Below are 12266 nucleotides of genomic sequence, written 5' to 3' on the forward strand. Positions count from 1 at the left end.
AAGGAAGAAACGGGCTGCCTGCGTGACTCAGGGAGGAGAAAACTAGCAGCTGCATCTCTGTGCCACGGAAAGAAAGATGTCATGCACATCACATTTGAGGAACTACAGTTCTTTGTGTTCGTTTTAGCTAAATAGTCATTTTTTAATCCTGTATAATTACAGCTTCAGGAAGTCTTGCACGTCCGGTTCAGAAAGTAGTCGTGTCAGCAGTTTTAGCTTGGGTTTTCAGCTTGTTCCAAGGCATGTTCCCCAAAATCCAGCTTCTTTTAAAGTCTTTTGCGTAGGAGATAGTTTGCTGGGACAAGCTTCTATCACCAGACATGGGCTAGGGTGTGCAAAAGGTTGGGCTTAAATAATTTCTCTGAAAATTGACTCATATTCACTCTTCCAGTGACATCACTTGAACTTTAACAAGTGCTTTTTTGTTTGTTTGCTTGCTTGCTTTTAGGCAGGACTCAAACACAGCTAATGGCTTCTTGCTGGCAGAGTGGGCAGATGGGGTACAGGCAGCACGCACTGGTACCACGCTGGTAGCTTCAGCAAAGAAGTCAAGAAGAAAAGGCAGCACAAATCAAGTTTCCCCCGCACCAGCAAGGAGATGCTCTGCAAGAACGGGTGGTGCTGCTGCCTCCACTGTCTTCCTCGGCGGGATGACAGCTGGTGGTAGCTCTTAGCCTGGAACCTCGTAAGAATTTGTTGCACCGCGTCTTGCCACACCACATTCAGCTTTTTGCTCCAGGCTGCCCGTCCTTGCCACAGGCAAGTTTTACTGCAGCAATAAGCAGAGCTCAGCTGACGTCGCATTCAGCAAGCCATCCAAGTGTGGACGTGCCTCCACCCGAAGACTGGAATGAGACCTGCCACCGTTCACTCCAGTTTACTGACTTTGGGAAAATGAAGACAGTCTCCAGTTTTCAGTGCCCTGTGCAGAGGGAACAAGGCATCACTGACAAATGGCAGCGCTTCCAGAGAACGGTCTGAGCTCAGCTACAATGCAAACACTTCAGCTAAAGCAAACGCATACCTGTCGTGATGGGACGTAGCTGTGGCAAAACTCCACCAATTGCCTTTCCCTCCCGCTCCCAACAGAAAATGGCTCCCTGTATTTCAGACACGTCTGCCTCCTGCTCAAAGACACTATTCTCCTGTTGCAGTTGTTAAAACTATATGCTAAGGCACATCTATTGAATAAATGCCAAAAAGTTGCTTTAGTGAATGATTAAAAGCCTGTAACAGACTTCGCTAGGTCAGGAGATTTGCTTTTATACATGTTTCTGATCTTCTGTAATTCCTTCTCCTTTTGGTAATAATTAGCAGGCACATATTATTCCTGTGCAGAACACTTTGGATGTACGTGATTAACTTTTGGACGTACTTTTAAAGGTACCCCTAGAAAGCACACCCAGAATGTCTCCTGGACTGAAGTCCCTCTGCTGCCGGTCATAAGTCACCTCCTTAGAAAACACTGCGTGTGCTTGCAGAGCATGAAACACGGTGACTGTTGCCCATGGACGGGACTATTGCAGCAGCAATGTGTGCCAAGACAGTCTGCGACGCTGTGAAAATGAGAGCACCGGGCAGTGACCGTGCGATCGCTAGTAGATGGTAAAAGCTTGTGTAACGTTAAATGCGGATGACTAGCTCGTTAACCTTTCGTTTCCCCGTGCGCCTTCTCCGCGGCCCTGGTGGGTGTAACTGCATCTGTAGCTGCACTGCAATAGGGCACAGTCTCTGGGCAGGTGGTGAAAAATGGAACTTTTGCAGGGAAATTCCTATCATAGTGAAGAGCAGGACGTTGGTTTTTTAATACCTCTTCTCTGCACGTTTTCTGTTAAAACAGAAAAAAGCAGTAGAAGTGGCATCCTAAGTCTTCTGGTCTAAAAGGCTCAGACTGTTTGGCAAAGAAACTAGGGCTGGTTGTCTTCTTACTCAGGTCACAGACTGACCGACTCAGAAGGAGAACAGGGTTGCCCTCAGAGAGTCTGTTGCTGCAGAAGCTGGTACGTGCACGTGGTGGAAGAGCCGAGTACTGTCAGCAGGAGAAGACACCAAGGAAATGGAATTGAGCATCCACAGGTCGGTCTCTGCCTCACGCTCCTGCATGGTGTTGGGTGAGTCAGTGCGCTCAGACCCGTGCTTTTCCATTTCTGGATGCCCAGTTTTGAGCCCTCATGGTACGACAGCGAGAGATGCTGAGCGCTCTGCTGAGCAGTATCATCACACACAAGTCAGAGGGAACCGAATTCATGCTTCGCAAGCATCCTCACGTTTGCTTTCCCTTGCTACCCAGTGCGTGACTGTGCAGTCATAAAGCGCTTTCACTGTGAAGTGAGTGCAAATGTGGAAGAAAGAAAAAAAGGAAAAAAGAAAGAAAAAAAGAAACACACAATTCTTAGCATTGTGAAGCATAATGAAAAAGAGCACAACTCAGAAAAGTCAAGAGAATGGTAAGAGAAGTGGGTGGGGACAGGGGAGTATAAATGGAACTGGCAAGATCCGTATAGTCTTTGTCCATCCTTTACCCGTCACCTAAATCAGCAGTGAAATGGACTCGTGATAGTTCAGAAAGAGGATCCTAGATGACAAAGGACAGAAGAAAGGGAAGTGTTCTTCACTTGCATTCTGGTCCCAGGAGTGTGGGGGTCTCTCACAAAGTGCAGGGAAAGGAGGACGGACCTGCAGTTCTGGGAGAATGGGAGAAGCTGTGCGGTTAGTGGTGTTTGCGACGGCTTTCGTCAGCTGCAACGGTGAGTAGGTGCTTCAATGTATGAGAACAAAAATCAGAGTACTAAGAGGGTAGGGAAAATCTTTTGAACGATAGTGTCTTAATTTTTAAAAATTGTCAAGTGTGGAAAGTCTTTAGTTTCTTGTATGAATAGTAGAGCCTGAGAATTCACAAGAGTCTCCTTTGGAATCAGATGCAACAAGGTGCTTTTCAGAGGGGCGCAAACGGGACAGTATTGCGCAAAAGGTCAGCTCCCGTGCCCCAAAGCAAGAACAACACAGGATTGTTCAGGACCCTCGGAGAGGACCTGCTCTGGTGTGTTAGCTTCCAAAACAGCCTTTGTGAAGCTGGAATGTGCATTCTTCTCAAATTTAATAATGCATCACTGTTGTTCTGCTAGCATAGTCCTGGGAAGAAGAGCTGTAATTATGAGACTAGGTGCAGGCACACACAGGATTCCCCTTGGTCTCTCCTGATCTGCTGACTCCCTAGCTGCATTAGGAGAGGTGATACCGCAATCTTTGCTTCAAATCGTATGCCCATGAGGCGTATGTGCCACTCCCAGGGCACGCGGGACACTGATGCCGGCAGAGGAAGGCTTTGGGAAACGGGAGAAAGGTGCTTTAACAAGTCGTATACAGAAGCACAGAATTGCTCCTGACATTTAGAAAAATGGGTTGAAGTATGTTCCCCATTCCATCATAAAAAACCAGCTTTGCAGATTTCTGGGATCTGCCTCTCAAGCGACTTATTGTGAGTTAATGCAGCTGAACATAACCAGTGCCTTTCTGGGGAGGAAGGGAAAGGGGGAGCGGGGGTATGGGTAGAGGTGAGCCAAGTCCAGCTAAATTCAGGTAATTTGCTACTTACAAGAGGCACTTCCCAGAAGAGCTGTGGTCTCCGTGGGCAGACAGCTGGAGGGATCGGGAGAATGAGCGGGGCACCACAAAATCCGCCCCCTCTTCTCCTGTGCCCACGTGAGTGCTTGGCAGGGTGCTTATCTGGTTGAAGCAGGTATGATCCAAGAAATCTAGGTCAGATCTGAAGTTCTCTAAGGCTAAAGGAAAAAGATTAGGTTTGGTCCACCGTTCCTGGTCCAGGTCCAGTACTTCAGATCAGATCCCTAAAGGCTCCTGCCTGCATGGTGCTTCCGTGCCACCAGGACAGCAGGTGCTGGCAGGCTAGGAAGGAAGGTGCTCAACCGTTTTAGAAAATGGGCCAGAATATAAGAGTTCAATTTTTTTTCCCGTTATCATGCATTATAGGTAATACAAATCCCTCTGATCAGTCTTCTAATCTCTAACATAGCCCTTCAGGTTTTTGCCTGTCTGGCCCTATTTCCCTCCGGTGGGAGAACTCACATTGTTTGTCTGGAAGACTATATCCCAGTTTAAGCCGTGTCACTGGGAGGAAACACTTCTTTTAAAAATGCTGCCTCAGGGATTTTTATTTTGCTGAGTTTCTCCCATTCCTCCCAATCAGCTCTCCTTTGGAGTCATCCCTGCTAATGTTGAAATTGGTCATATACAGAGTGCAGCTGCTCCGCAGGGAATCGGCGGATGCTGGCAGCTATTTCATGGCACAGAGCAATGCAAAACAATACGGGAGAGATGTTTAAACAAAATTGTGTCCAGATGAATACACTGGATAGCAAACATACTTGAACTTGAGCGCACCAAATGCCTTGAGGGTATTTCTGAGCAGTTTTCTAAATAGCTTCCACCCTTCTTAGTTTTTCTTGGTGGGAGTCTGTGAAAAGAGGAAGAAGAGAAATGGAAAATCTTTAAAAACTGATACATCAAGAGTTGCGTTTGGGATGCGAGGTTTGAAGAATGGAGCTGTGCCTGCCCTCTCAAAGTCACCTGGTAAAGGAAAACCAAAGCGCCATGTCAGAAACAAGCTTCCACTGTGCTCAGCCCCAGCAGTCCCCTCGGCTGTCCCCGTGGACACAGATCCACAGATGCTTGCCTTCCCCCGACCGGCACCTCCTGTTAGCTCTGGGACAGGCTGTGGCGCAGAGAAGTGCTTCTCCCCGCACAGCTGATGCTGCTGGGTCCTGTGAGCACCAGGGAAGTTGCATAAAAAAATAGCGACGTTAATGAATGCAAACGTGTTGCGTTCATTGCTAATTGCAGTGAAGCAGTAAACTTGCTTTGTTCATCCTTCCTCCCATACAGAAGGTAGAAGTCAGCTCTGCAAGTGGTGTGTCCGAGCACCCCGTGTCAGCGGGGGGAGGCCGTCGCTGTTTGACCCACCATGTGCAAGTGTAAGCAGAAAGCCAAACAGCAGAAGCAGGGCGTAAAGGCTGGCACTAGAGAGCAGGAATAAGAGATGCTCCTTAAGGTCTTGCGAAGACTGTAGCTGTGATGCTGCCACCAGGAGCAGGACTTGTGCCTCTCTGTACCAAGAAGGAATTGAGAACTGGCAAGTGTCCAGAGAGAAACAATAAAAATAGCCATGAGGTTGAAGCAACTGTTCACTTCCCTATGCTCAGCGAGGTGGGGACAGGCCCTGGTTTGGCTGGCTGTGGTCTACAGCACATCTAAGACGTGGCCGCACGCTGGCTTCCGCCGCGTAGGGATTCCCGTCTATCCTAAGGACGTTCTCCTCTTTTGCTGCGTTCTTATTTCTTCCCTTCAACTGTTGTTCCCTGCAGCCCTCCTGGATCTGTCTGGTGTCCACCAGGTCCAGGGCACGTGGATGGGATCCACCACTTTACCGTGTACCTACATACCCTCAGAAGGTTTCACACAGCAAACACTCATCTGGAGCATAGAGCGAGACTATAGCACCTCTACCATCTTTCGGAGGGATGATTCTGGTGACCATGTCTTGTTGTCTCAGTTCCGAGACCGGGTCAGCGTCCCAAAGCACAGCCCAGGGGATGCCTCACTCCTAATTGAGAACCTGGAAATCCCTGACAGCGGACACTACACCTGTCAAGTCATCTGGAGGTCTAAAAATAACAGCTTGATAACAAAGGAGCTGACCACTACGGTTAAAGTTGTCAAAGGTAAATCCAGCAATAAAGCCCCGCTCTTGTGTAGCCAGTCTAATCCACGGAGCACGTAGAAGTAGCAGCTGGTGGGAATAGTCTTCCATGCCATACTGTCTACCCACATCCAGGCTGGGTGTCGAGGCATCCTCCTCCCTTGCTGGGTTAGCCCTTCTTCTCCACTCGGGGAGGTGTAGGGAGGGACTGGGGAAGGGGGATCAGTTAGTATACGCCCCAATCTGGATCTACCTATGGGCCACTTGAGCCCGTGGTGGAGATAACATCCAGATCTGGTTTTGGTTTTGTGCAAGGTAGCCAGCATCTCTGTGGTTCTTGTAGCAAGTAGGACAGCAGGCGGGTGGTGTACTAGCCAAATCTGCCTTCTCCCCTTCCCGAGCATCCTCAGTGCATGCTAGAAAGAACTGTCCTTCTGCCAGGGGGGCACCCGCTCAACAGAGCAGGGCTTGTGTGATACGGCAGTAGCAATGGTGGCGTAGCTGGTGTAAACCTGGCTTTAGGCACAGGTGAACTGAGCTTAACCTGTGCAGAGAGGTGACGTGGGCGCGGTGCCCCTCTTCCTCCTGGGAACGCGCTGAAAGCCAGCGCCTCAGCCGCCGTGGAGGGGGGGACCTTCCCACCACAACCAGGGCCAGCGTGACCCCGGCCCCATCTGCTTTGTCTTCCAGTTGCCGCGACCAAGCCCGTCATCAGGGCCAGCGAGCCGGGGCTGACTTTCCCGGCAGGAGCCGGGACCAGCCTGACCTGTGTGGCCAGCGGGTCCCCCCCCATCAGCTACCGCTGGTTCAGGAGCACCCCGGGAGGGAAAGCCCTGCTCCTGAGCAGCCAGGCCGAGCTGGCGTGGGACAGCCTGCGGCCCTCCGACACCGGGAAGTACTACTGTGAGGCAGAAAACAGGGTTGGGGCCGGGGCCGTGCAGCAGAGCGACGCCGTGGAGCTGACGGTGAGAGGTGAGTCCCCAGCCCAGGGCTCCCCATCTCCGCTGCACAGGACTGAGGCAGGGAGTTTCCTCTTTCATAGCGGGATCAGACAGGTAACGCTGCATATGAATTGTGTCTTGATTGCCACCCAGAGAGGAGACCATAGGGGCTGGCATCGTCCCTGCTTCAGAGTGTGCCCGATCACAGTGGTGGCCAGGAAAACGTCCCCCGTGTCCCTCTGGGACCAAGGCTGCACAGGATGGGAGCCTGGCTCCTGCCCTTGGCAGGTCTTGCTCTTCCCTGGCTTGTACTGCAGCTGTACAGGGAGTGGGGAAAACGGCCTGACGACCAGTCTCTCCGACAGAGTCCCCAGTCACACAGCAGCCCAGCCCCGAGACCAGCAGGCACAGCAGACCCCCGCTCACCCCCCGAGGCGATGCGGCCCAGCTGGTGCCCACCGGTAAGTGACCTGGGCTGCAGGGGAAGGGCTGCTTTCGCCCTGGCGCTCTGTGAGCGACGGAGGAGGTGGGCGAGAGAATTCTGCGTGACATTCCTTTTGGGGGGCAGATCCTCTCTGCAGGTGGGATAGAAACGGTCCGCCCCGTCCCCCGGGCACAGGCGCTCAGCTGTGGTAGCAGGGTCGGGGCCCCCCGGGACAGCAGCAGAGCCAGTGCTGGAGGGACCACGGCCTGGGAAACCAGGGGGTTGCACAGCTTCAGCGGGAGGCCACCCGGGGCAAGAAACCTGGCGCGGGGCTCCAGGCGTCAGGGAACCCCAAGGCGTAGCTGCCGATGGTAAACCACCCCAGACCAGCCAGGGAGCCACCACGGGAGAGGTGAAGTGCGAAAGTCCTGTGGAAACCTGGACGAGTCCCAGCAAGACAAAGCCGAAGCATTCCCTGGCCGTGCTGTAGCCAGCCACAAGCGCTAGCGCCTAGAGAGAACCACGTTGACCAGGGCTGCCGGGGACCCCTGGGGCGACGGCTGGGGAGGGGGGGACGCGAGTGCCACACGCTGCCTGCAAGCCTGCCGGGGCAGAACACACACAGGACGACACGTCAGGGACAAAAATCTGGCTTGTCACTCCGAGAGCAGGTCCAACGGGCGTTTTCTTTCCGTCCACCTCAGACGTGTTAGCCTGAGAGAACCAGAGCGGTGCGCTCATCAAAACGGGGCAGGCAGCTTCAGGGCAGCAGCAGCTTCAGGGCAGCAGTTACGTCCAGCCCAGGAGAGCTGTGCTGGTGAGCGTCCAGCCCTGGGCAGCCGGGCGGGCTCACCGGCGAGCGGAGATGGCTGCCCGCCCCGCTGCTGCTTTGCGGAGCAAACCCAGCTCTGCCGACGCGGCAGGGCAGCTCCGGGAGGGATGCCGTTTCGGAGGGGCCTCCATCGCCACAGGCGCGTGGAGTTTCGTGCTGGAAAACGCAAGATTTGCACTGGGAAGGGCAGGCTGACGAATGCCGTCTGCGGGCCAAACACCAAACCTGGCTGCCGCTGCAGGGAGCGAACCCCTGGCCTGTCAAACACCGGGTTTTCTCCGGCAGGAGCTGCCCTCCCTGCTGCCCGCCCACAGGCAGCCGGAGCGCGTTTGTCGCCTGACGTTTGCTTTGGGTTTCTGCCTGAAAGGGGCCGAAAACGCTAACGCGGCCCTCGGCCCCGGCCTTCACGGTCTGGCTGGGGTCTGGCTGCAGCTGCAGGTTTCGTTCGGTTCGAGGCACTTCACAGGCGCGGGTCGAGGCGCTCCCCAGCCCCGTGGCTCCGCTGACGGCGGCCGGGCGGGGCGGGGCGGGGCGGGGCGCAGCCCGGGCCGAGCCCCCCCCGCCGCCGCCTCAGCGCTGCCGCCTCCGCCCGCAGGTCCCCCGCGGGCCGCGCCGCCCCTCAACCTCTACCTCTACGCGGTGGCGGCCGCGCTGGGCGGCGCCGCGCTCGGGGCGCTGCTGGTGGCGCTGCTGCGCCGGCGGCGGAAGAAGGCGGGTGAGCGGCGGGGCGGGGCGGGGGCGGCGGGGGGACGGGACGGGACGGGGACGGGACGGGGGCAGCGGGGCGACGTGGGGACGGGACGGGACGGGGACGGGACGGGGGCAGCGGGGCGACGTGGGGACGGGACGGGACGGGGACGGGACGGGGGCAGCGGGGCGACGTGGGGACGGGACAGGACGGGGACGGGACGGGGGCAGCGGGGCGATGTGGGGACGGGATGGGACGGGGGCAGCGGGGCGATGTGGGCACGGGACGGGACGGGACGGGGGCAGCGGGGCGACGTGGGGACGGGAGGGAACGGGACGGGGACGGGACGGGGGCAGCGGGGCGATGTGGGGACGGGACGGGACGGGACGGGACGGGACGGGACGGGACGGGGACGGGCCAGGGGCAGCGGGGCGATGTGGGGACGGGACGGGACGGGACGGGACGGGGGCAGCGGGGCGACGTGGGGACGGGAGGGAACGGGACGGGGACGGGACGGGGGCAGCGGGGCGATGTGGGGACGGGACGGGACGGGACGGGGGCAGCGGGGCGATGTGGGGACGGGACGGGACGGGACGGGGGCAGCGGGGCGACGTGGGGACGGGAGGGAACGGGACGGGGACGGGACGGGGGCAGCGGGGCGATGTGGGGACGGGACGGGACGGGACGGGGGCAGCGGGGCGATGTGGGGACGGGACGGGACGGGACGGGACGGGGGCAGCGGGGCGATGTGGGGACGGGACGGGACGGGACGGGACGGGACGGGGGCAGCGGGGCGATGTGGGGACGGGGCCGGGGACCGCGGGGCGATGTGGGGCCGGCGGGCGGGCCGAGCGCAGCCCTGGTCCGAGGGGGCGGCGCGGCGCTCGCCACGGCTCCATCCGCGCCCGACAGCCGCATCCCCCTCACCCCCACCCGCATCGGCCCCACCGGCCCCGGCCCCGGCCCCTGCTCCAGCCGCCGCCCGGCTGGTCCCTTCTGGGGCGAGGCAGGGCGGGCGGGTTATTGCTGGCGGTGGGAATACCTGGGAGCAGCTGGGGTTTTTTCTGTGGCACATTAATCACAAAATATGTTGATGCACATCTTCGATGCTTCCTTTTTTTCAGAACCTCTCTATGCAGTTGCTTTGTGAGTACAATTTTTCACCTGGGACTTTGAGGGCATCACACTGGTGTCTGTTTCCAAAAGCCTCTTTGCTCAGTGGAAAGGCAAAGATTTGTTTGACGTGCTGGGGGAGGATCTGAATACCTTGACAGCCCATTTAGGTGGCAGCATGAGGACATTAACATCCCAGCGCAGGAGGCAGCAAGAGAGAGTCTGTTCTTTAATATGTTAGAATGAGAGGAAGATATTCTGGGTCCTTCCCTCTGCCTCGCAGCTGCCATGGGAAAACTGCTCTCTGTGGGGAATTTCCACCGTTATTCCACAAAGCAAAGGACAGGAATTCTCAGCTCTTCCCCCGAGATGAGTTCCTTCTATACATGCCTTTCTCTTTCAGAAACACGTCCCAGTGCTTAGCCAAGTATTATTTTGTGCAATTCCTATTTGCATACAATTATACAAACATATCTCCTGCCCTGTCCTAATCTCAGCCTTTAGTCCCTTCATACTACTTCCCTATTCAGAGACATACCTTAGCCAGCTGTAGCCTCACACATCGCCATTTCTCCCAATTATTACTGTTAGTTAATGCCTAAAGGCTGGACTATCTGCTGGTAACTCTTTGAGTATAATATGATAATGCCATGAGAGTTTATGGTACCAAAGCTAACTGTTATTGCTTCTTTTTGTGTGTGTAATTCTTCTAATGGTACTTTCTAGTGTCTTTCAGAGCCTCCCAGGCCCTCGCTAGATTAATATAAATTTTGCTGTTCCACAGATTATGCGGTAGACCTTGTCTTTGACTAAGATGTAAATCAAATGACTTCTGGTTTAGTCGTCCTTCTCAATAATGTCTCTGTTGTTTCAGCCATAGCACTACAGACGTCACGAGATTGGATACTGATGTGGAAGTCCTTAAGTCCCTAGACAAGGAGACAAAGGCTAAGACTGAAACATCCAATGACACTTGCACCATGAAAGACAACGGCCATGACAGCATATGCATCAGGAAAAATCCTGAGTATGAGAACCTCGTGAATGCAATGGAATCTGAATATGAAATAGAACAAATTTAGCAGAGTATCAGCTTTTCTACGTGAGCAGCTGTGCAGGGCTGCAGATACTGAGTGGTAAACTTTACCAAAGGAAACTCTTCTTCCTGTCTGCCTTCTGCTCTGATAAATATATCAGTCTCACTGCTTTCTTTAACCCAGGCGAACTGCATAACCTTCTTGGGCTTTGGCAAACGAGGCCCTGCCCGTTGGTGCAGAAACCCTCAGCCAAGTGGTTATCTACCACTTTTATAGAGCGAATAATTTCTGAGCAGCCTGAAGGACCAAGGCGAGGAAGAGAGGATCTGAAGGAGTGGAAACACATGTTAAAGGAGACGCCGCTGCCCGAGCACCCACACACGGTTCAGGGAGCCGCACGCTCACCACGCGAGGCTTCAGCTGCTGGGGCCAGAGTCCCTGCGCAGCGGCAGCTCCCCGGAGCTGACGGGTGCCCCGTTCGACTCCTCGCTCACACGCGCGCTCGCTCTCGGGCGCTTCCTCTCCCCTCTGGCTCGACCCGAGGTTTCCCAACGCAGAGTCTCCGATACGACGTACGCCAGACAAAGTGATTGAGCGGTACGGCGGGGAAAACGGCTCGAGGTGGGCGCCTCCAGAGAGAGGCCCCCAGCAAAGGAATCCCAGGGCAATGATGCCCTTACAGTTGAGGTTCCCCTCCCCTCAGGAGACAGTTCGGACCCACAGCAGTACCAGGGTCCGGGCTCTTCCCGCTCTTCTTTGGGCCCTTTCATTGTCTCTCGGCGGGCCGATTCTTCTCTTATCTCTAAGGCTGTGACTTCTGCTAAGGTTGAAGCTTCCTTATCTCTCTGGTTTGCACCGGTTTCGGGGCCTGCCTTCATGTAGCCAAGTAAAAGTTCAGTGTACGGTCAGCGAATCTGGGTGAAAGTTCACAGCTTGCAGCCCAAGGCTTCAACAAGCCTTGCTACTAACGCGATGTATGGATTCCGTTTGGGCTAGAAAGGGACTGCTACAACACACAAATGTCTTTAGCCTGCAAATCAAGGTGTAGCTGGGTGCGATGCTGCTAGCCAATACCACCGGCAAGGCGTACTCTCAAGTGCATGTTCCCCCGTCAGGACATCCTTGCCTGCGAGGAGCCAGGGATTGGGCAGGAAAGGGACATCCTCTGGTTTTTACAGCTCAGCAAATCCTGGTTGTACATCCTGCTTGTCCTTGAGTCTTTTTTATTAGAGCATGGTAAAGGGACCACAGAAGGGGGGTGATGCCCCAGGAATGACATTTTTGCTATCAGGCTGGAGCTCATTGCTAGAGGAAGAGGGAATGTCCCTGCAGGTGATGAGCCTCCTAACTGGTTTTCCCCTGGAGGAGCAGAATTGGTGTTGAAGGAAATGCTAGCATTTTATTGGGGGGGGGGCATAATAAAATGGAAATTTGAGGCATTTGGAATAATGATTGAGCAAGGGACCTCCCTGGATGCAACAGACTGACACTGACTCACTCTGTGGGACACGAGTC

General features: G+C 55.1%; 1 protein-coding gene across 1 annotated transcript; it reads left to right on the top strand.

The window, feature by feature from the left end:
- Positions 1–8111: 8111 nt before the first annotated feature.
- On the top strand, positions 8112–11272 carry LOC142415003 (uncharacterized). Its single transcript, XM_075512897.1, has 3 exons — positions 8112–8628; positions 9726–9747; positions 10589–11272. Exons 1-3 carry the CDS (start codon positions 8112–8114, stop codon positions 10794–10796), a joined length of 747 nt encoding a protein of 248 aa, XP_075369012.1. The 3' UTR covers positions 10797–11272.
- Positions 11273–12266: the final 994 nt, after the last annotated feature.

The sequence above is a fragment of the Mycteria americana genome, chromosome 10 (assembly GCF_035582795.1).
Source record: "Mycteria americana isolate JAX WOST 10 ecotype Jacksonville Zoo and Gardens chromosome 10, USCA_MyAme_1.0, whole genome shotgun sequence".
NCBI classification, from domain to species: domain Eukaryota; kingdom Metazoa; phylum Chordata; class Aves; order Ciconiiformes; family Ciconiidae; genus Mycteria; species Mycteria americana.